At 34.2% G+C, this 25722-nt stretch overlaps 2 protein-coding genes across 4 annotated transcripts in view; one reads left to right on the forward strand and one right to left on the reverse strand.

Annotated features, from left to right (window-relative positions):
- Positions 1-15872, reverse strand: part of ncaph2 (non-SMC condensin II complex, subunit H2) — a 36664-nt gene extending 20792 nt beyond the window's left edge. Inside the window, exon 1 of one of the 2 annotated variants that reach the window (XM_051107096.1) lies at positions 15773-15872. The gene's annotated coding sequence lies outside the window, so the exon portion shown is untranslated. Of the gene's footprint in view, positions 1-1997; positions 2122-15772 lie in introns of those variants that run through there. The other variant, XM_051107097.1, reaches the window with a different exon arrangement.
- On the forward strand, positions 2119-25228 carry cradd (CASP2 and RIPK1 domain containing adaptor with death domain). 2 transcript variants are annotated; one of them, XR_007827536.1, is made up of 3 exons: positions 2119-2428; positions 17711-22185; positions 23818-25228. XR_007827536.1 is itself a non-coding variant. In XM_051107101.1 (2 exons), exons 1-2 carry the CDS (start codon positions 2119-2121, stop codon positions 18004-18006), a joined length of 606 nt encoding a protein of 201 aa, XP_050963058.1. In that variant the 3' UTR covers positions 18007-25228. The 2 variants fall into 2 exon arrangements, 1 of the variants encoding a protein (XP_050963058.1); XM_051107101.1 differs by having other exon boundaries at positions 17711-25228.
- The last annotated feature ends 494 nt before the right edge of the window (positions 25229-25722 follow it).

A 25722-nucleotide genomic window follows, 5' to 3' on the forward strand; every position in this document is an offset into this window, starting at 1 on the left:
TTAATTTACAAAATATCTGAGTTTATTTTTTTAAATAAGTAACACCAGTTATTTTGTTTTCCCATTTATTGACTGACAAGTCTCCAGTCGCCGTGTAGAGAGAAATGATGATAACATGATACTGTAGTTCTAGACTCTAGTTTCTAGACTCTCACTTACAAAAAAACACAGATTCACATATTCCTCAAAATTTATAAAAACAGTGAAATACAAACTCAGAATATGATGCAAATGTGCAATAATTAAATATGCTAAAAACACAAATTGTATTTTGCATTTAATCCCATTTTTAACCAGTGTTTTTGCTGTTGATCTTCGATGATCCAATTTAACCATACTGATAATCAAAAATGACCATTTGTGTTTATTTTTTTATTGCTGAAGAGTTTTGAACTTTCATCTCCTATGTTCTGCTGTACAAACGTGAATTTACTTTTCCTTCAGCCTGACCTTAGTGAAAAATAAATATACTAAAATGTATTTAAATACATTTATTTCATGCTACTGTAAGTATGCTACAAATAGATTTATATATTACGTACTTAATAAAAATACTGTGCAATTGTACTTTTAGTATACTAAACTGGTATATTTAAAGTCTGCTAAACTGAAACAACTAATTTTGTACTTAATGCACTTTAATTGTGCAGAAGTAGTGCTGAAGTCCAACTAAAGATATACTAAAGATTGTGCTAAAGTGGAACTATTGCATTTTGCATTTATAGACCGATATTATTTAAAGATCACAAAATCCTCATCGACAGTGATATTAAAACATTTTTAGGCTTAATATTAAGAAATGTGCATTGTGCACAAATAGTAGTCCAAATGTGACCATGGACCACAAAACCAGTCATAAGGGTCAATTGTACGAAATTGAGCTTTATACATCATCTGAATAAATAAGCTGAATAAATAAGCTTTCCATTGATGGTTTGGTTTGTTAGGATATGGCAATATTTGGCCGAGATACAACTATTTGAATATATTGAATATGCAAAAAAATCTAAATATTGAGAAAATCGCCTTAAAGTTTGTCCAAATGAAGTTCTTAATAATGAATATTACTAATCAAAAATTAAGTTTTGATATATTTACAGTAGGAATTTTACATTTTCATGGAACATTCCTTAATTTCCTAATGATTTTTGGCATAAAAGAAAAATCTATCATTTTGACCCATACAATGTATTTTTGGCTACTGCTACAAATATACCCCAGCAACTTAGTCCAGAATCACAAATAAACTTTTTTACAATTTTTATATCAGTAAGTCTCAAGCAATATGTCTGTAAATATGTTAATAGACTTAAACTATACTTAGTATAAAATAAATACATTTTAAATCTAGGGGAGGCTTGTTTTTGGTGTGAAAGGGCTTTTACATTTGCTAAAAACAACGTTTTATATTAAAAACAGACAAGCAAGATTTAAAAAGTAACACAAAAGCAACTTAACACATTAATTTCCATAAAAAGTAAATAAGTAATGTAATTAAAAGTCACTTTCCTCAACACTAATAATAACATGTTTGAATGTATTAAGATTAACCATGGTTTTACAACAAATAAAACCAAAAAAACAAGGTTACTATAGTTAAAACATGGTCTTTAAACACTAACCATAGTTTAACCATGGCATCTGTAATAAAACTGTAGTTATACAAATGGTTACTACACTTTTACTATAATAAAACCATAGTTAAAATCCAGCTTTACACTGATGGTTTCTGGCTGGGGGTCTCTGTGTCTGAACAGCATAAAAACAGCTGTGTTAGGTTATATTACAATTTCCGATTCGCCTAAATAATGAAATATATTTACAGACATGCGGAAACAACAATGGTGCCAAAAAATAGTTCCTCCTGCGCCTCGTTTCCAGCCGGTAGATATAAATGCGACATGACGCGGAAAACTCATGTGTAATACACAATGTAATACACAACTTGTTATATGTATATAATATATATTGACAAATATCACTTTACGTGCATTTACCAACAAGTTTTGCTATGTTAGCGAAGAATTCACTGGCGTTTTCCCGGCTGCTGTAATGTTAAGCTCTTCATAGTTCAGTCAGGCTAACAATCTGGGTTTAACTCGGTCATCGGGTTCAAATATGGACTCAAAACACAAGAAACTGCTCCGATCTCAGCGGCTTTTTCTGTCCGAGGAGCTTTTAGTCGACGACATGATCATACAGTATTTATACCAAGAGGATATCTTAACTGAGCTTCATTTAGAGGAGATTCAGTCTGAGTCGTCTAATAGGAAAAAAACGCTAAAGCTGCTGGATATCCTGCCCACGCGGGGCTCGCGCGCCTTTCATCACTTTATTCAGTCATTAGAGAAAGATTTTCCCTGGATCAAAGACAAATTACTGCGACTGTGTGCTGAAGACAACGAGTCTCCTCCTCCGTCCTTCACAGGTAAGTCCTGCGTGTGTGTGAGCGCGCTACGCGTGCATGTATACTTAGATATAGTTTGAGCTAAATCTGACAGAACATCCCCTTGGGCTGTCTTTAACTGAAGAAACGATTTATAAATAGAATAAACAAAGAATAAGTAAGTACAAGTAAGCGCAAATGTCTTAAATGTCCTCATTTGGACAGCTAAGCTTATGAGGGGAGGACCATGTCCTTACAATATGAAATGAAATGGAAATTAAAACATGCATGAAAGTTTTGTGTGAGGTTTAGGGAATAGAAAACAGCATTGTCTCACTAACTAACTAACTAAATACACTACTGTTCAAAAGTTTGCTTGTAATAGCCTTTAAAGTAGTCTCTTATGCTCATAAAGGCTGCATTTATTTGATTAAAAATATAGAAAAAAACAGTAATATTGCAAAATGTTTTTACAATATAAAATAATGTTTTTTATTTTAACATACTATAAAATAGAATTTATTCCTGTGATGAAAAGCTGAATTTTTATCAGCTGTTACTCCAGTCTTAAGTGTCACATGATCCTTCAGAAATCATTCTAATATGCGGATTTATTATTAGAATGATCAATGTTGGATAATATCAACAGTTGTGCTGCCAAATATTTTTTGGAACCGGTAATTTTTTTTTTCTTTCATGAATAACAAGTTTAAAAAGTACAGTGTTTATTCAAAATATAAATATTTTGTAACAATGTAAATTATTTATTATTAACTTTTAATAAACTTTTAATTATTAACTTAATACATCCTTGGTGAATAGAAGTATTAATTTCTTAAAAAAAAAAAAGAAACAATAAAAATGTACTGACCCCAAACTTTTGAACGGTAGTGTATATAAAATAAAAATCCTCACAGTCTACAAACACAGAGACACACACACATACTAGTTTCCTTGTTTTATGAGGACATTCCATAGGCGTAATGTTTCTTTTGTTATACTGTACAAACTGTATTTTCTATCTCTAAGCGTATTCCTAAACTTACCCCTTAAACAAAACTTCCTGCTGTTTTAAATTTTCTGTATGATTTATAAGCTTGTTTTCTCATGGAGACCAAAAAAATGTCCCCACTAGCTCAAAACATCCCGGTATTGGAGAAATATGATCCTCATAACGTAGGAAATACCAGATACACACATACACAAAAACATGTGTGAACCTTATTGTTAACATAAGTGGGTGCAGTTATTTGTAACTTAAATGTGTGAGGCTTATGTCATTTAGTAACAAAAAACAGTCTTGTTTTTCATCTTTTTTATACAAAAGCAGTATTTGTTATAACATTATTTTAGAAATTATAAACACACTGATTTGTATAGCCTAATGCACTTAAGTGTTACTCCTCTGTTTGTTTATATATAGCTCCTTGTGAGTCGGAAGTCTTGCACATTCAAAGAAAATAGTTTACATTACTTCCGTCTTGCAAAATAAGGTGGATAGAGGTTAAACCTAAACTGTTTGGACAAATGTCTCCAGACATTAAGGGGGACATGTCTCATGTGTGTGACACTCCTTTGAAAATGAGATTTATACATCATTTAAAAGCTGATGAATAAGCTTTCTATTTATGTATGATTTATTAGGACAGGACAATATTTGGTTGAGATACAACTATTTGAAAATCTGAGAGTTGAAATATTAAGGAAATATTTAAAGTTGTCCAAATGAAGTTCTTAGCAATGCACAATACTAATCAGAAATTAAGTTTTGATATGTTTATGGTAGGAAATGTACAAAATATCTTCATGGAACATGATCTTTACTTAATATCCTAATGATTTTTGACATAAAAGAAAAATGGATTGTTTTGACCCATACAATGTATTTTTGGCTATTGCTACAAATATGCCTGTGCTATTTAAGACTGGTTTTATGGTCCAGGGATACAAACAATACTATTGTAAACGATTTTATTTTAATAAAATAGAATAGGTGTTAATAATAATTTTATGTTGGAATTGTATTCTATAGCTTTTATTTTAAAATTTCACTAATATGAAATATAATTAAATAAAATATATAAATAACATACATTTACATTTTATGGAACAGTATCCTAAGCCATACCAAGCTATCAGTTGCACTATATGTAAAACATTTTGTAGTCAGACGTGTTTCTGTTCCCACACATTCCCTCTCTGTTTCACCTGATTTCACTCTCTGTCTCATAATGAAACCATTCATTTTTTAATTGAGATGAGGTTATGAAAGCTGGAGGTCAAGCCATTACATCTACCGTATCAGACTGGAGGGTTAAATAACAAGTGCTTTAATTGCCCTTCATCTAATCCCTTACACTAAACCCTCTGTTACTAATTCTAGCAGAGAACCTACAGCAAATGCATTTAAAGCATATCAAATTTCCATACGATTTGAAAACTAATGTTTTGCATATTTACAGTCTGTGAAATGCCTTATTTACATCCACACCAGTCTGGTTTCGGCTGCACAGATGTTTTTGAAAACAAAGGAGTTCTCTGCGTGCACTGCGTATATTTCAGCTGCTGTTTTGCTGAAAGGCGGCGTATTATCTGCTTTCTGTTGTTTTCCCTTGTGAGAGCGGAACACCCACTAACAACCCTACATCGACGCTCCGTCAGTCAAACGAACCCCAGAACACCTTTGAAAAAAACCCAACCCCTTCCCTCCTAGAAAAACAAGACGTAAAAAGAAAAACAGAAGGAGCGCGAGGTATAAAAAAGAAAAAAAAGGGCTGAAGTTGTGTTTTGAGTCTCTCAAGGCCAGGCCAGCTTGGTGCGCTGCCCTGGTTTTCCATGAAAGCTGCATTAATTCCTGGCACTAGCTCTGCGGCCCAGCACTCTTGCCGAGCATCCTCCTTTCTAGGAAAAATATAATCAAAGCCGTTTGTTGGCTGCTCTCCCTCTCCCTCCTGTCTCCAGTTACTGAGCTGAAGATTTTATTGACTTACTGTGGTTCAGATGGTAATAAATTGGGGGATGGGGTGGGGTTAGAGGGAAAGCATAAAAGAAACATGGGGGGAAAAAAAGAAGCGTGTGCTTGCAAATTTCTAGGAAGTCGAGGACGAGCGCTACTCTGAGCAAACATTCTTCACACTTAAGTACTCGCTTCAATTTTAAGCTCTTCTTAGCTTAATAGGTTTGAGTTGTTAGGGGCTGTTTAGGGATAGTAATGATTGTGGTGCTTTGTTCCTCTTTTCCTGCGTTTATTGTCATCCGCTGCTCGTATTATTAATATTCATGTCACTATGAATTTGGATCTTGACATCAATGATGTCATTCCGTTGGCATGGGAACGTGTTTTTCATTCAACTCGCTTTCATTCTCCATGGTGGTGACAGGCCCTGAATCTGCAGTGTCACGGACACACTAATAAATGAGATGCATGCTCTGGCTGAATTTAACAAAGTACGTTTTTTTATGATCTTATTACCTGCTTTCGAATTGAGATAAGTCAAGTAGGGAGACAATATCCTCGTTTTTAAGGCCATTTGCACACCTGCGAGACATGTGCATTTGCATGTTTATTTATGAGATGCTCGCTTTAAGGAAAATTATGCAAATCGTTCCTTAAGCCTTCACTTACGGGTTCCGGGAATTATCGTACCTGATGCTGTAAGGTTTCGAATTTTAAGTTGTTTACAAGGCTAAATGTTCTGTGGCAGTCCTCTAGACGAATTTATCACAACTGGCTTCCATTATAGCAGAAGTTAGACTGAACCCTTGGTGACTGCTTGTTAGTGCAGTTGTGAGTCATTGTGAAAGCTTTCCTTTCCAAACGCCATTTTTTTTTGTAGCTGTTTTGCTCTTTGCTTTGCTAGTTTTACCCAAAGAACTGACAAAAATGGAAATGCATTAAAACGAATAATTTGATATATAAATATATATTCCATTACTTAGTTACTTTTGCGTTACTTTTTGTCACCTGAGCTGGGTTTGTTTGTTTGTTTTAAATGACAGAAATCCCAGAAGTTACGATTTTGCCAACTGTTAAGGCCCTTGCACACCAAAAGTTATATTTAATAAGCCTCAGGCTGTAAATGTAAATGTAAAAGTCATGTGTTACTTCACAAGTTACATGAAAAAAGTAATATAATTACGTAACTCTACTTATACTTGTAATGCATTATCCCAAACACTGTGTATGTGTGTTTGTATATGTGTGTGTATATGTATATCAGAGATCGCGTTAACCGAAAATTTTCCATCATTGACAGAAACTGTTTATCAGTGATGAAAAAATCTGAAGGTCATCCGTCATTTTGACAGATTGCACTGAGGAAATTGTAAATTGTAGCTGCAATCCCACCCCTGTCCAGTTGGTGGCAAGTGTGCTCCAGTCTGGCAGCAGAGCAGGGGTTCCAGGACAAAAACCAAACTGTCACGAATGTTTTCCTAATGCATTTGATTACGCACAGGCGAGTACATAGAAGCTACAACGATGATCACGCCACATTAAAGAGCGCCAAAATGGTATTTATTGCTTGAATTTCCTAATGAAATGGACAGAATTTGAAATCTGAAACTTTGTTTCATATCAAACGTAACACAAAGCCTAGCCTATTATTGCTATTGATTGGAAGGAAGACGCACTATGTACTGTTCATTCATCAACTGAAAACAGCATAGACCAAAAGATCGATTGTCATTTAAGAATCAATATTGGTTCATTAAAGTAAGAATCTATTAAAATCGAGAAATCGATTTTTGTTGTTGTTGTTGTTTACCCAGCCCTAGCATATTTTGTTGTTTTGAAACACTGCGGCGTCCTGTAGGTTCATGATTAAAAATGAAAATGTTAACAAAAATAAAAGCAATTAAATGTGTTTTTCTAATTAAAATATGAAAATTAAAATGACGGGTAATAATAGATTATGACGGAATTTTTACGACCTTGTCCGTCAAATTAACGGACAATGTTAAAGTCTAGGACAATCTCTGATGTATATATATATATCATTGTAAATTTAAGTCATGTGTTACTTTAACCAGTTACTTGAAAAAGTAATCTGATTACGTAACTCACGTTACTTGTAATGCGTTACCCCAAACACTGTGTGTGTGTGTGTGTGTATGTATAGTAATTCAGCAATTGCATTGTAAATTTAAGTCATGTGTTACTTTAAAAAGTTACTTGAAAAAGTAATCTGATTACCTAACTTGCGTTACTTGTAATGTGTTACCCATCTCAAACACTGTGTGTGTGTGTGTATATATATGTGTATATAGAAACTAGATATTTCATTGTAAATGTAAAATTCATGTTACTTTACAAGTTACTTGAAAAAGTAATCTGATTATATAACTCACGTTACTTGTAATGTGTTACCGCAAACACTGCGTGTGTATAGTAACTCTGATATTTCATTGTAAATGTAAGTCGTGTTACTTTACAAGTAACTTGAAAAAGTAATCTGATTATGTAACTTGCGTTACTTGTAATGCGTTACTCACCCCCAAACACTGTGTGTGTGTGTGTGTATAGTAACTGGGATAATTCATTTTATATTTAAGTCATGTGTTACTTTACAAGTTACTTGAAAAAGTAATCTGATTACATAACTCACGTTACTTGTAATGTGTTACCGCAAACACTGTGTGTGTATAGTAACTCCGATATTTCATTGTAAATGTAAGTCATGTGTTACTTTACAAGTAACTTGAAAAAGTAATCTGATTACGTAAATCACTTTACTTGAAATGCATTACCCCAAACTCTTTGTATGTATATATATATATATATATATATGTATACATACAGTGAAGTATATTATATTTTTAGTATATTATTCACAGTTAAGTAACTACTATTCATAAGAAGTTTTTTCATTATTTCCAATTCATTAGCAAAACACCAGTTTTTTGTTTTGTTTTTTAATTGCCAGTTTTATCCAGTAACTGTCAAACATCAACAATGGAAATGTATTAAAACCAATAACATTAGATATTAATAAAATATAATACATGTATATAGTCTATATATAAATTAATAAGCAAAATAACAGTTTTGTTGTTTACTTTGCCATTTTTATTCAAAGAACTGTCAAATCTTAACAGTGAAAATTGATTAAAATTGCTAATATTATATACAGTATAAATAATATATAGTTTTTCAAACTTAGTTGTATGTTCATTGTTGTCATGTTGCATTTTTCTACATTCCCTATCACAACAGATCTAGAAGACATTTTATCAAATATCGAGAAAGTTGAGAAACACTGGTCTACCTGATCAGTAACATGTGTCTACCAGACTGGTGCTACCAGTCATCAGACCAAGATGACTGTAGTATCTGTTATTTGCACAGCTGCACTTGTGTGTCTTATATCTTTAGGTCAATCCCTTATACGTTGTTAGTCAGCCTCTTTAATACTCAGCAGCTGCCGATTCATCTCAAGAGCTTTTGCACCATTCTGTACGTGTTTACTTTTACAGTGTATGCCAGTATCACCCACAAAGACTATAAAAAAAGCTTGAGAACTAAAGTAGATATCCAGAGCATAATATAATTTGACGGCATATGGTATGCATATGGCAAAACATTCACATACAGTCGTGTTTCTGTATAACGGAAACACCGAATTTTGTCTTTTGTGTGCTACATGGCTGTTTTTTAGACATTTGGATTTTTTAAAGCCCCTGAATGATTATGACACATAATGTTAATATACATTATCATCCAGAAAAGTTTTTGAAAGCAGTCTCTTAAGCTCACCAAGGCTACATATATTACAAATACAGTTGTTATATTATAACAATGTAAAATAACTTTTCTGTATAAACACATTGTAAAATGTAATTTATTCTTGTGATGGCAAAGCTGAATATTTAGCAGCCATTACTGCAGTCTTCAGTGTCTACTATTTATATGAAGTAGAAATCTTTTGTTGTAAATATCACTTTAATGCATCCTTATATGGAATGATGTAGATATATAAAGATAGATAGATAGATAGATAGATAGATAGATAATATACAGTGAACTTACTGAACAGATCAGTCCAACTGCATGCCAAAAAAATAGATTTGTCGATTGGGTTATCATTTTAGGAAAACATGCTTAATGGAATGCTTGAGATGTTAGTTCATGATAAAAACCATATAAGCAAGTTAATTTATAAATGCATCAAGATTTTTCCTAGTAACAATCACATTAGTGCCGGCTAAGCCGGACTCTTCTCCTCGTGCGATTTGCCGCCTCTCTGCCTCGCCCACGGACGGATGGAGGAAGGCACTTTTAATAATTTGCTTTTGAAACAAGCCAGCACAGTGCTGTTCACTTGTTTGTGTTGGAACATCACATTGACTCTCCTCCTCCGTTCCCTCCACCCATCGCTAGTACAGTCTGATTTCCAGGAACGTTGGCTTGAGGAGAGTCTTCCTGTCAGAATGTGGAAGCGGTCTGCAGCGCTCGGCCGTTCCAGCTGGCCTCTACACTCGGACTGATTTCTTGATGTGCTGCATCTGTTAGGAATGTTTTGTATTGATCAACAGAGATGACACTCTCATATTGGTGCAGTTTGGAGATGATTGGGAGGTTAATCGAGATCAGATGCTGGGCATCCACATCCAATTTGGCCACACAAGATCTTTTTTTTTTGTTCTTGTGCCCAAAGCCAAAAATTTACACATGGGGTCTATTAGGGACAATTAATAGGTCTTAGATTTATGCTACATTAGAACATTTTGAGCCATTTCATAACACAAAACCATCTGTTTCAAGTTGCTTGTCTCAGGCAAATATTTTACAGTCTGACAACAGAGAGATTTTGTGCTTGCCCATATTGCTGCCGTTCTGATTTATATGGAGCTAAATTAATGACTTCAACTAATTGTCAGTCATCTGTAAAATAAGTGCTATTGTGCTGGCCCAGTCAGTTCAGATTTGTACTTTCCCTGCCCGCTACTCAAAAAGAATAAAAAAGGTAATTGTGACTTTTATAAAAAGGTAATTGTGACTTGCAATTGCAAGTTAAAGTCAGAACTACGAGATATAAAATCACAATTCTGACTTTTTTTTTTAGAATTGTGTGATATAAACTCTCAGTTGCGAGTTACGAAGTCAGAATTGCCAGATATAAACTTGCAATTCTGACTTTTTTCTCAGAATTGCATGATATAAACTCCCAATTGCGAGTTACGAAGTCAGAACTGCGACATATTCTGACTTTTTCAGAATTGTGTGGTATAAATTCTCAATTGGAAGATATATACTTGCAATTACATAATATAAGAATTGTGATATTTAAACTTTCAGAATTTCAGAATTAAAAGATACACACTATACGCAATTCACAATTGCAAAAGTTTTTTCTCCAAGTTTTGAGATACAGACTGATATTTTATCTTGTTTTTATATTTTATACCTAATTTATTATCTCTTTTTTCAGTTGTGGAAAAGGGTTTTCATAAAAATATGATACAAAACACAATACAATATATATATATATATATATATATATAATATATATATATAATTTTTTTAGATTTATTTTGTATACATACTTTATATTATGTACATTGGTATGATTTTATTATATGACTATTTTAATCATTAATTATTTTAATTACAATTATATAAAAAATAACAAATTTCATTGTTTTTCATTCAACTTAATAGCTTTGGTCTGATAGTCCTTGTGTCTGTGTTTATAAAGGTTGTACTTTCTTGGATAAATTTAACTTTTTTTAAATTATTCATTCCATTCTTTTTTTTGTCAGAATAAACTTGCAATTGCAACTTATGAAGTCAGAACTGGATTTCTGACTTTTTTCAGCATTGTGTAATATAAATTCTTAGTTGTGAATGAAGTCGTAATTGCGAGATATAAACTCACAATTCCATTATGCATAAGCCACATATTTTTGACTGGACATTTCCATCGGAAAGAGGTATAATCTTATCTTTCAGTCTGCAGTATTTTCAGCTTAGAGCACAACCAGTTACCCAATTGGAATTCCTTCCTCGGGCAGCAAAACTGCTTTCATAAGGAATGAGATGAAACATTTGAACCCTGATAAAAATGGAATGTACTAAATTCACGTTTGAACGTATATAAAGTACAACCTCAGAGGAAGCCAATCACATCAAACCACCCAAAAAAAACCCTCTAATTATGCTTATATATGGAGCACCTGCAGTGGGCCTAAATGTCCTCAGTGAACCCATCTTTACTGTCCTCATCTCTCTTCAAAAGGAAACAGGAACATTAATGTCACATTGTGATGGTATCCTGCAGGTTTATGTGAGGACAGATGTGAAATTCTCTGCTTTATATTGTATATTATAGTGATTTATACGCCTGTGACTTTCCCTCTTTTCAAGTTCAGATAAACAAGCCCTGTCCTGTGACGTCACGCTTGCTGAAAAGCAGGGTTTATTGTGAGATTTCGTGGAATTTTCCAGAGATACGACGCAGCTTGCTGTTCCCTAGAGGCCTGTGTGTGGGCGGTTCACTAGCACCCTTCCCAAAATTAACGAATTTACTTTTCCTAGAGAGACAGAGTGGCCTGGTTTAGGAAATTTACACTCACATATTAGCTTGCTCATGTCTTTATTTTTATTTTTTTTGCCCCCCCACCACCTTTTTTTTTTTTTTTTGAAAAAAAAAAAAAACTCATTCCTACTCCTTCAAATTTACAGCATCCTCTCACAGGGATGTTTAATTAATTTTGTAAATGCTTCCTGCAGTTAAACACGCTCTCATGGACACTTCTTATAACAAAAGCGTGATGGATAGGCTATATATACTGTACATCAGAGTCTCCTTACAGCCTCTTAAGACTAAGGTACTGTAACCGTCCCCTCAGATCAAGTCTTCTGCATACTTTACGTTCTTAAAGTGCACAATCTGTTCCCTCCAGCAGTCTGGAGTTAAGTGTCCACATGTATGCATGAAAATTGAAGCTGGAATGCTCCATCCTATAAAAAAGAAGCAATTCTTAGAAAAGTTAAGCATTTCGCCGAAACCAAGGCTGCAATGTTCTTTGCAGAGCACTCTCTCTCTTTCTGTTTTTCTTTCTTTCTTACTACACAATATTTTATTAATTCATTTCGACTGAAAAAATTCAAGTAAAACCCTTTTACTTTAGCAATTTCCTGAATCTTTTTTCTTCGTTTTCACTTGTGCTATACTTTTTACATTAGTTTGTTGTAACACGAATTACGTGTTTTGCCAATTTTGATACTTTGTGCTATGCTACTAAATGCTGCCTTTTTCTTGGTAACCCATATATTATTAGACATTCTTGTCAGCAAAATAAAGTAAACAGGGGTGATAAATATGCCTGTGAACATATTGTGTACAATGGCGAAATTGTGCTCAAAACAAATATGACCACAGAACTAACAACTTTTATGGCTGATGTTTTAATAAATCGGTCACAACAAACAGTCCATTTAATGTAATGCTTTACTGAATTAACTGATTAAATCCATCATAGTGATTAAATAAATCTGACTGAAATCTGTGAAATAAAAGTTGTTTTTTTTTTGTACTTAAAAGCTTCTAAAAGTTAAAGAATTAGTTCACTCCAGAATTAAAATGTACTGATAATTTACTTGTTGGTATGTTATCCAAGATGTTCATGTCTTTCTTTCTTCAGGCAAAAAAAATTAAGGTTTTTGAGGAAAACATTCTCAATGTAGTGGACTTTAACGGAGAAGTTCACTTCCAGAACAAAACTTTACAGATAATTTACTCATCCCTTTGTAATCCAAGATGTTCATGTCTTTCTTTCTTCAGTCAATAAGAAGTTTCTTGAGGAAAAAAAAATCAGGAATTATCTCCATATAATGGACTTCAATGGTGCCCCCAAGTTTGAACCTCCAAAAATGCAGTTTAAATGCAGCTTCAAATGGCTCTAAATGATCCCAGCCGAGGAAGAAGGGTCTCGTCTATCATCAGTATATAAATTGTCAAACTTGGGGGCACCATTGAAGTCCACTATATGGAGAAAATACCTAAAATGTTTTCCTCAAGAAACATATTTTCTTATTGACTGAAGAATGAAAGACATGAACATCTTGGATGACAAGGGGGTGAGTAAATTATCTGTACATTTTGGTTCTGGAAGTGGACTTCTTTAATGGGGATCAGCGGGTTCAATGCAGCTTCAAAAGGCTTTACACAATGCCATTTAAGGAATAAGGGTCTTATCTAGTGAAAAAAAATGTGTTTTAACCACAAATGCTTGTCTTGCACTTGCAAACACTGGCCACTCTTTTGGCCACTATTATAAACTGATTTTTCCTCTCCCTGATAGCTTTTGCTTGCCTGTTTCCTAATGTCTTTTTTACACTTTCTCCTGTTTATTCTCGTTTTGTCTCTGACTGTTTTGTTTCTTTTGTGTACCTCCACTCTTGCGTGGCATTAATCAGATAAAGTATTGCCACAGACATGTTATGGCTCTGTTGGATCTTTCCCAGCTCACCCTGTTTTCTAAACCAGCACTCGCTGTGTGAAATCCTCTTTGTGGTGTTTATTGCTGATGGTTGGGCCACCTTAACACACTAATCTCCTTTGTCTCTGGTGTCGAGAAGCTTTAAAGCTGTAAAGAACTACCGCAAAGTGTCCGAATCCATGGGAGAGAATTACTGAGAATCATTGCACTGCATATTTGCGCATCTATAACAGTCAAGCGAATTGAATTGCTCCCTTTAAAGCTGAAGTGCGCAATTTCTGCACCTGTTAGTGTCACTAAGTGTAATTGCAAAAATAATGATTGCTTCTAAACAGTCTGGAAGAAAATATATGAAATATCCTTCACAAGAGTTTTAGATTCTTCTCAGAAGCTATTAAAAATGTGGATGTCCTGCCTTGGAGAGAGAGAGTTGTTTTTCTCATGGCCTGGTGTGGCCACTCCTGTCTCTTGACGACAGAAATCAATGGACGTCCTTGATTTTGTGAAGAATTTGGGAACACTCAAAACAAACTCTCAAACCGACCTTTGCTCCATTCATCCCCACTGCTCAAATAAAACACATCTCTATTCTCTTGCGACGAAAACAATGACGTGTCTTTATTGCACAGGGCCAGAAAGATTGGATGTTGATGTCGCCACCTAGAAATTTATGTTGAATAGTTAAATAGTCCTTCTCTTCTTTTTTTAGCCATCAAGTTCAAATAAACAGATAATGTTAGTTGGCTCAACAAAACATTATTTGTTTAATTGAAATGATTTAGTCTTGTTGTATGTATCTGAACTAATTGCGTGGAAAAGTATTTACTTAATTTAATTATGTTCACCGGACAAGCTATTTTTTAAATAATTATCAAAAACACATGTTGGCATGTTAACGATAATTTCATTCCTACACTGTAAAAAACAAAAAACACAATTTGTTGAGTCAGCTTAAAATAATTTGTTACCCTGCTGCCTTAAAATTTTAAGTTCAGTCAACTCAAATAAGTTTAGTCAACTTAAAATGTTAAGTTGTACTAAGTAACAACTTAGATACTTGTGTCTGCTAAACTTAACAGATGGGTAAGTAACCCAGCTGCCTTAAAAATTTAAGTTGATTCAACTCAAATATCTAAGTTGTCACTTAGTATAATTTAACATTTCAAGTTGAATAAACTTTTTTTGAGTTGACTGAACTTAAAATTTTAAGGCAGCCAGGTTACAAATTATTTTAAGTTGACTCAACAAATTGTTTTTTACAGTTATCGCTTATTGCATGAATCATGAAATTGAAAAACAATGAAGCTGCTCTTATGCAGTGGTAACCTCAAAACTTTTTTTAATCTCCAAACCTCACCATTACATGTGCAAAAACTCTAACATGTAATTTTCTTTCATTAAAAACACTTAAAATGACCATTTTTGTCAACATATTTCCCTCTTAATGTGACCCCATGCAAAGCATGCTGGGAACTACACGTCCACTTTTCAGTTAGTTGTGTCAACAAAAATGATTCATGTAGTACCAACACAAAATGATTAAGCTCAATTAATTTTTACAAATTTAAGTGGACTGAACATAATGGAAATAAGTTAGGTAAGAAAATTTCAAGAATTTAGTTGTTTCTGCTCATTGTAACCAAGTAATATTTTTTTGAGTGTGTTATAAAACAAGTTATGACAGCCACTGTGTAACTGAATATATTTCAAAACAATAAATATATATATTTTAAAATATATATTTTTAAAAATAAATAGTAATTAAATTTAAGTTTGGGCTCTGTTGTTAATTGTAACCTTATAGTAATGTAGCTGAAGTAGATTTTTATCAATGAGAAAATTTAATTTATTTAAAGAAAGATAAACTTGTTCAGTAAACCACTGTTTAATTAAAAAATAAACCGAAATTATACCAAAACGTGACGTTAAAACCGAAGTACGTACCGAACTGTCGTATCTGTGTACCGTTACTCCCCTAGTAGATAGAGACTGATCACTGCTGGATTGTTGTCAATATAAAATTTTATTCAGCAGTTTGAGCTGTTCCACTCAGGGTCATGGTGCAGTGCCAGTGTGAGTTATTCAAATAAATATGCTTACGTCATATAAGAGATGCTGTTTTCTGTCCTCCGGCCCCCTCGGCCCTCTGTTACTGAGGTTAGAATTACACATGCATGGCTTGTCACCATTCAAGTGCGGTGAAACATTAAAACATGCTGTACTTTATTCCCTTACATTCTTTTGCTTTCACAGTTTATGCTTGTTTTCCTAGAACCGTAACAAATTTAATAGTTCTGATTCAATATACAACTTTACCAAAATTATTTGAAATATATTACCTCAATACCAAAATAGTTTTAAATATAATTTGATATGATTTTGAAATTATACTCATTTGTCTTTTCAAAGTGAATTAGTGAATTAGTTCAAAAGAACAATTTGTTTGAATTGGAGAACTTTAGTCATGCTGTATGTTAGTTGTTTCATGCAACCAAAAAGGACAACACAAAGGGAAATGTGAAAGGGTTAGTTCACCCAAAAATGAAAATTAGCCCAATATTTACTCACCCTCAATGCATCGTAGGCGTATATGACTTCCTTCTTTCCAATGAATCCAGTCAGAGTTCTATTACAAAATGTCCTGGCTCTTATCATGGTTGAGTGTTTCTGTTTTCTAGAACAAAACAAGTCTAATAAAGCATATCCATCCATAATAAAAAGTGCCTCACACAGCTCCGGGGGGTGAATAAAGGCCTCCTGTAGCGATTCGATGCATTTTTGTAAGAAAAATATTTATATATATATTTATATTTAAATATTTAAAATGCAATAATCACTTTGGCGTTGTGCACGCGCTGCTCAAAAGTGACGAACGCGGACGTGCAAGTGGAGAGATCAAAACAAAACAACGGTCACAAATTAGATGTACAAAACGAGGATTCGTAAAAAAAAAAAAAGAATGTCGGAGGATTACGATTACGATTACGACAGCCAAGAGGAGACTGGTTTTCCTTTGCTGAAATAAGGATGCTTCCTTTGCTCCTGTAAACAAAGACTCACAAGCCCAACGTCGTAGTACTACGTCATCCACCTGGAGCTGCTTCTGTGTACGACCAGTTGGTGCAAGCTAGATTAAAGTAGTTATTACGTTTTGAATATGGATATTTTTTGGACACCCCCTGGAGCCGTGAGAGGCACTTTTTTATTATAGATGGATGCACTTTATTGGATTAAGAGAAACACCTGCCTATTGCCACGATAAAGCTTGAAAGAGCCAGGACATTTTTTAGTATAACTCCAATTAGGTTTGTTATGCCTAAGACAGCTTGAGGGTGAGTAAATAATGGGCCCTTAAAGGGATATTTACCCAAAAATAAATATTCTGTCACTAATTACTCACCCTCATGTTGTTTCAAACCTGTAAGACCTTAACACAAATTAAGATATTTTTGATGAAATCTGAAAGATTTCTGACGCCGGATAGACAGAAATGCAACTATGTGTTGTGATACTCCTGTGAACGCACATCGACTGACACAGAAGAGAAGAAATGGTTGAATAAAGTCATTATTTTTGTTTTCTTTGTGCATAAAAAATATTCTCTTAGCTTCATAAAATTATGGTTGAACCACCGATGTCAAATGGACTATTTTAACAGAGTTCTTACCTTTCTTCGCTTTGAACGTGGTAGTTGCGTTGCTGTCTATGCAGGGTCAGACAGCTCTCAGATTTCATCCAATATTTCTTAACTTGTGTTCCGAAGATCAACACAGTATTTGTTGTTTGGTTTTGTGCTGTAGTTACTTAAGTGAGATGTGCCTGTGTTACACAGTGAGCGACTTACTGTACTTCTAAAATCATAAGTTGTTTCTTTGTTTTCAGTTCAGTGTGGCGTTCCTGACCACATCCTTCCGACTGTTCCAACCACGCAGCATCTGAACCGCTTGGCTGCTCGTCTCGGTTCAGAGTGGAAGTCTGTGCTGCTGGACCTGGGCCTGTCCTCTGCGGATCTATACCGGTGCTGCGCCGACCACTCCCTCGCGGTTCAGAGTCAGGTGCTCGCTGGGCTGGTGATGTGGACGCAGAGGAACGGAAGACAAGCCACAGTGCGGCGACTACTCCAGAGCCTCCAGGCCGCAGACATCCCGCCATCTGTCCTCCAACAGGTGTTTGTGTGATGTAATAAGTCGTGCTTTTCTGGACTTCAACATACTGCTCTTGAGCTGTGGAAAACACATTAGCATTGAAGAAAGAGAGACGGTGTCCTAACGTGACTTTTTAAAAATTTTATTACAGGAATGTGAGACTCAAATATGAGAACAATAATGATGAAACTGATCTTGTCACACTGTTTTTTATAAGTATGCCTTTTAATATTAAAGTTAGAATAATTCATGCTTTTGAAATGTCTTATATAAGTGTCCATTTTTGTTGGACGTGCCACAGAAATGTACTGAAATACATTTTACACCTATTTTTGTAATGGAAATGTTGCCTTGTTACTGCCAGTGGTGAACTAGAGGTCAAATTTTTCCATAGTTGTACAATAATTTCATGTTCATTTATGAGAAAAACACCGTTTTGTAATGTTTTGGTAAACACTGTTTCCTGTCCCAGATAACGTGTCCTTGATGAGGTGAGATGAGTTAAGACACTTTATGCAATCTTTATTTGAAACTATTTACCAGCTGCTGGCTGATACATGTGACGTTGTTAGAGTGGAGTCATACTTTTCATTCTCATTCATAAACAAGCTGTTCTGCTCAGTGATTCCACACAGTAATAACACTCTAAAAATGCCCACATGCGATTTATGTTCTCAGACTGGTTGCCAATTCTTTTTTCATACTTTTAAAACATATATATATACGGTTGAGGTCAAAATTTTACATTCAGAATCATTAAAAATGTTAATTATTTTGCCAAAATAAGAGATGAGATCATACAAAATGCATGTTGTCTTTTATGTGAAATCTTATTCAGGTCAGTACTAAATAAACAATAACATGCCATTTGTATGATCCGTCTTATTTTAGTAAAATAATATTTTTAATGATTCTGAAAGGGGAATGTAAACTTTTGACCTCAACTGTATGTACACACACTACCAGTCAAAATTTTTTGAACAGTAAGATTTTTAACATTTTTTTAAAGGAGTCTCTTCTGCTCACCAAACCTGCATTTATTTGACCCAAAAATACAGCAAAAGCAGTAATTTTGTGAAATTTTGTTACTATTTAAAATAACTGCTTTCTGTTTGAATATATATTATAAATCTAATTTACTCCTGTGATCAAAGCTAAATGTTCAGCAGCATTACTCCAGTCTTCAGTGTCTTCAGTGGGGAAGAAATTATAGAAATTAATACTTTTTTTTAGCAAGAATGCTTTAAATTGATCAAAAATGATGATAAAGACATTTATAATGTTACAGAAGATTTCTAATTCATATAAATGCTTTCTATTCATCAAAGAAACCTGAAAAAATTGTACTCAGCTGTTTTCAACATAATAATAATAATAAATGTTTTTTTAAACAGCAAATCAGAATATTAGAATGATTTCTGAAAGATCATGCGACTGGAGTAATAATGCTAAAAATTCAGCTTTGAAATCACAGGAATAAATAACATTTTAAAATATATTCAAATAAGGGCTGTCTTGATTAATATAATCAAAATAAAACTTTTTGCCTAATATATGTGTGTGTGCTGTATGTAATTATTATCTATATATAAATACACACAAATTAATGTATATATTTAAGAGAAATATGTTATTTATGTACAATTTTTTTTTATGTATAACATAAATTATATTAAAATTATAATAAATACATATACTTTTTAAATATATACATGAATGTGTTTGTATTTATATATACATAATTACACACAGTACACACACATATATTAGGCAAACTCAAACTTTTATTTTGTATGCGATTAATCGCAATTAATCATTTGACAGCCCTAATTCAAATAGAAAACAGTTCTTTTAGATTTTTAAATATTTCAAATATTTAAGAATTTAACTGTTTTTGCTGTACTTTGGATCAAATAAATGCAGGCTTGGTGAGTAGAAGAGACTATAAAAACATTTAAAATCTTACTGTTCAAAAACTTGACTATACAGTTACTACAAGCTCAACTACACATATAATTATAGAAGAATTGTTACATTTGAAAAAGAAAATTACATTTTGTATAACACATGGTTGTTAAAATGCTGTTTTCAGTGTAATCTCAAGCTAGTACATCTGGTCGGCTCTCTATTGTTTTTCTCTCCATCTGTCGCTTGCTGTTTTTATTCAGTGCTGTTTACTCAAAGCGTAATCAATATTTACAGATCAGGTGTTTGTAATATGACACAGGTCATTTCCTAATCTCTCACTTATTAATCAGAGAGTGTTTGTGTGTGTGCGTAACACGCGCCATCATTCGTAAACATTTGCGCGCATCCGTTTCTCTGCTGTGTGTTCCCGCTCCTATCCATAAGGCCTATGCGTGCGCTTGTTTGTTTGTGCCACGTTTTTGCTTTCTACTTTGTCTCCCAGGTGTCAGTGCCACCACGTTATGAGACTTTGAATGCTTTCCTAGAATCTGAGCGTGAAAGAGTTTACACTGATGTATAATTGACTTACCTAGTTAAATATAAATGGCCATCAACAGCCCCATTGTCCCTGAGGTGATCCAATAATGTCATGTTTATGAAATCACAGAAAACTTGTTGCGGTGTTGAACTGATATCTGATCGTTTGTGATGAATGTTCATCTTCTTTTGGTGGGAAACATTTAGAAAGTAATCTACATATGTCCTCTGTTTATCTTTTCTGAATCTCGCTAAATGTGCACAAACACAGAGATATATGACACGCGCCTGCGTGCACACACACACACACACACACACACACACACACACACAGGCCCTCTGTCCTCTGAGTTCCCTAATTCCAGGGAAGCGTTTGAAATTCAGCTTAGCGTACGTTTTTTGTTCCGGTGTTTCTCAGAAATGTGCAGGGTATTGTAATCGCAGCCTTCAGTTGGGACGGTTGAATTCATACCCATAAAATGATGTGTGTGCGGTCCAGTGGTTCAGAAAATTCACGTGTGGTGCCAAAAAACGCATCAGGGCCCGTTAAAGCATCTCCTCCGCAGATAAAAATGCCTCCACGGGCTTACAGCGTGTTTGTTCTAGATTTAAAGGTGGCCGAAGGCAAAGCGTTAAAGCAGCTCTTCGGCGAGCGATGTGTCTCACTCCATTGAATTATAGCGGTGGTCACCCGCCTTCCCCTGAACTCCAGAGGAAATATATACTTGAGGGTTGCTGTAAATGCTGTGGCGGGCTCCTCTGCGCAGGTTGCCATGGAGACCGGTTTTGGATGGTGTGGCATTCTATACCCTGTGGGCTCTTGATGGGTTGGTCTGCGTATCTATTCCTCTTTTGGTCTCAGCAAATGGATGTCTGAATGGGAAGGCTAAGACAGGAGTGTTTTTTTCTGGTGCTGACTTGTAACAAAAAATGCAATTATCTTGAGCCTGCTTTTAGTTTGATTTTAATAACGTTAGCAATTTAACTCATTTTGTGGCATAGTGATAATTAGCTGTGATTATCTACCAGTCGCTGTTTTCTTTACCTGCTGGAACAAGATTTGTGTAAATCAAGGTAGCTTGAAGAAAGGAAATGTTAAATTTGAAATCCCAGTGAGGAAAAAGGTGTAGTGCATGTTAGTTAACCTTGAGGTCATATATATTGCTATAAGGAAGTCCAATTCTGCCTACATTTAGTACATTGGCAGACGCTTTTATCCAAAGCAACTTTGACTGCATTCAAGGTACACTTTTTATCGTTTTTTGCATTCCCTAGGAATCAAACCCATGACCTTGGCTTTACTAGTGCCATGTATTGTTTGAGACACAGGATGGCCTTAGGGTAATAAAACATTGCGAGATAAAGTTAAAATAAAATCAGTATATAGATGTAGTAAAAAGTGAAAAGTCACACTTTTAAGACATAAAGTTGCAGTTTCAACTGCAAGATATGAAGCCACTTTAGAAAGTCACTTGTAAAATATACTGTAAAGACATCAAATGTGACAGAAAGTCATAAAAGCTACAGTTGAGATGGGAGTCATTTTGTGAAATGTGCAGTTATGAGAAACAAAGGCATGTTTGTAAAACGATTGTCTCGATTGTGAGATTGTGTCATTATTGCACTGAAAAAGAATTGTTGAACTTAAAATAATTTGTTACCCTGCTGCCTTAAAATTGTAAGTTTAGTCAACTTGAAATGTTAAGTTTTACTAAGTGACAACTTAGATATGTAGTTTGATTCAACTTACAGTTTTAAGGCAGCCAGGTAGCAAACACAGCTGTTAAGTTTAACAAACCATTTTTTTTAGTTTAGTCAACTCAAATATCTAAGTTGTCACTTAGTACTACTTAACATTTCAAGTTGACTAAATTTATATGAGTTGACTGGACTTAACATTTCAATGCAGCAGGGTAACAAATTATTTTAAGTTGACTCAACAAATTATGTTTTTTTTTTACAGTGTGTAAGATGCGAGTCATTTTGTGAAATGTGAATTTGCAGTTATTAGAAACAAAGGCATGTTTGTAAAACGATTGTCTCGATTGTGAGATGTAAAGCTACTTTGTAAGATACTACGAAAAACGAAGTCGCAATTTTGAGATATAAAGTTACTCTGACACAAAAGAAAATTTTGTAAATGTGCTTTATGTTTTCACAATTGTGAGATTGAAAGTCGCAATTACAAGAAACCAAGTTCCTTTTGTGAAAAATATACTCACAATTGTAAGAATAACGTAAGTACTGAAATACTGTAAGGTAATTAATTATAAAAATCAATTGTGAGATATATAAAGTCATAATTGTGAGATGTAAAGGCACTTTGTGAGATCTGCTGTGAAGCCACAATCATGAGAAAGTGAAATAACAATTGTGAGATATAGTCACAGTTGTGAGATATAAAGTCACACTTATGAGAATCAAAGTCGCATTTGCAATATATAATGTCACTGCGAAATACTGTGAAACTAAGTCATTGTGATGTCAAGTAACAGTTGTGACATATAAAGTCATTATTGTGAGATGTAAAGCCACAGTTGTAAGAAACAAAGTTTCTGAGATATATTCACACTTGTTAAAATCAGCCACATTTGCAAGATATAATCACTTTGTCAAATACTGTAATTATAAGAAGTCTTTATTGTGATATACAGGGGTTGGACAGTGACACTGAAACACCTGGGTTTAGACCACAATTAGTATGCCGTTTGGCCTCCTTTTGCAGCCAATACAGCATTATTTCATCTTGGGAATGACAAATACAAGTCCTGCACAGTAGCCAGAAGGATTTTGAGCCATTCCTTTCGCAGAACAGTGGCCAGGTCGCTATGTGATGTTGGTGTATGAAAACATTTCCTGACTCGCTCCTCCAAAACACCCCAAAGTGGCTCAATAATATTCAGATCTGGTGACTGTGCAGGCCATGGGAGATGTTTAACTTTACTTTCATGTTCATCAAATCACTCTTGTCACCAGTCTTGCTGTGTGTATTGGTGCATTATCATCCTAATACACGGCACCACCTTCAGGGTACAATGTTTGAGCTATTGGGTGCACAAAGTCAACCTTCACACTCTGCTCTTACTGGTGGAATGTGCGATCAGTAAAGACTGGCCACCAGGCTGCATAAATATAGCCATGAAACCTCCAACACTATATTGGCCAGTGTTTTAGTTTCATTGTCCAACCCCTGTATAAAGTAACAATTGTGAGATATAAAGTCATTATTGCACTGAAAAAAAAATGTTGAGTCAACATAAAATAATTTGTTAACCTGCTGCCTTAAAATTGTAAGTTCAGTCAACTCAAAAAAAGTTTAGTCAACTTGAAATGTTAAGTTTTACTAAGTGAAAACTTAGATATTTAAGTTGATTCAACTTACAGTTTTAAGGCAGCCAGGTAGCAAACACAGCTGTTAAGTTTAACAAACCAATTTTTTTTAGTTTAGTCAACTCAAATATCTAAGTTGTCACTTAGTACAACTTAACATTTCAAGTTGACTAAATTTATATGAGTTGACTGAACTTAACATTTCAATGCAGCAGGGTAACAAATTATTTTAAGTTGACTCAACAAATTGTGTTTTTTTGTTTTTTACAGTGTGTGAGATGTAAAGCCACAATTGTGAGAAACACTTATGAAAATCAAAGTCGCATTTGCAAGATATGTCTCTTTATGAAATACTGTGAAAGTCACAATTGTGATATGTCAAGTAAGAATTGTGAGATATAAAGTCATTGTGAGATGTAAAGCCAGAATTGTAAGAAACAAAGTTGCAATTGTGAGATATAGTCACAGTTGTGAAACATAAAGTCACACTTACGAGAATCAGTCGCATTTGCAAGATATGAAATCACCTTGTAAAATACTTTGAAGTAATTATAAAAAACTAAGTGAAAACTGTGATATATAAAGTAGCAATTGTGAGATATAAAATCATTATTGTAAGATGTAAAGCCACTGTGAGATATAAAATCACACTTACGAGACTTAAAGTTGCATTTACACAATATAGTCACTTTGTGAAATATTGTGAAGTAATTATAAAAATCTAAGTCACAATTGTAATATATAAAGTCATTATTGTGAGATGTAAAGCCACTGTGAGAAACAAAGTTGCAATTGTGAGATATAGTCACAGTGGTGAGATATAGTCACACTGACAAGATTCAATCACATTTGCAAGATATAAAGTCACTTCGTGAAGTACTGTAAAGTATAGGAAACTAAGTCACAATTATGAGATGTAAAGCTACAATTGTAAGAAACAGTTGCAATTCTGAGATATAGTCACACTTGTGCAATATAAAATCACACTTACGAGATTCAAAGTTGCATTTGCAAAATATAAAGTCACTTTGTGAAACACTGTAAAGTAATTATAGCAAACTATGTCACAATTGCAATATATAAAGTAGCAATTGTGAGATATTAAGTTACATTCAGAGACTTAAAGTCGCAGTTATAAGAAAAATGTCAACTGCGTGATATAAAGTCAGAATTACAGATATAAAATTGCAAATATACAAGATTACAAGTAAATTTGTGAGGCAAAGTTGCTTATTTAATGTGAGGTGGAAACAGGTTCATATATGAAATACAGTAACATTAAAGCTGACCAAATTGACTTTTAGCTGATATGCATTTCTCTTTTGGTAAAAACTGATGATGGGGTGCATATAAACATTTGTCCAATCAAATACTCTTCAGAATGACAACATCCTTCCCCTCAATATCAGTTGCCTTTGATGGTTCACAATCATGGTTCAACTCTGTGATGTAAATTAGCTTCTATATGCCCAACCCAAACTTCCTGTTTCAATAGCAAATACATCAACACAAGATAAAAACACTGCTCATTTCACAGGTTCTAGTTAGCAGTATTTAGTCATTCACAAAGCCAGTGACTTGAATGTACAAAATTGAATATGTGGAAGTTCTGGATGTTGTATGTAAAGGGAAAGACCCTGAGCACTTCCTAGTGAAGGATGCCGGAGGTCGGAGACGTCAGCAGTAAATTATATGTGAGATAATAGTGAAATTAAGAGGTCAGGAAGAACATTTAAACTTGTGCATCAACCTTCTCTAGTTAACTGTGTAAGTAAATGCACAGGGGAGACTTTATCAGATCGAACCATCACAGCTCCACACCTTCAAATCCGGATACCTCTCTTATCGTTTCCTGATCCTGTGTTTGTATGACTTAATAGTCTATTCATGAATGAAGCATAAAGATTAGTGATAAAGGTCACAGCCTCTCTTCTGTTGGCTGGATCACAGTCTATAGCATCCTCATGTGACCTT

Source organism: Labeo rohita, chromosome 4 (genome assembly GCF_022985175.1).
Source record: "Labeo rohita strain BAU-BD-2019 chromosome 4, IGBB_LRoh.1.0, whole genome shotgun sequence".
In the NCBI taxonomy this organism is placed as follows: Eukaryota; Metazoa; Chordata; class Actinopteri; order Cypriniformes; family Cyprinidae; genus Labeo; species Labeo rohita.

What these genes read in the sequence shown, in the direction of transcription:
- cradd (XM_051107101.1), top strand. Translation starts at nt 2,119, where the DNA reads ATGGACTCAAAACACAAGAAACTGCTCCGATCTCAGCGGCTTTTTCTG. An exon ending in TCCTCCTCCGTCCTTCACAG is followed by an intron (nt 2,429 to 17,710) that starts GTAAGTCCTGCG and finishes CTTTGTTTTCAG; the next exon opens with TTCAGTGTGGCGTTCCTGAC.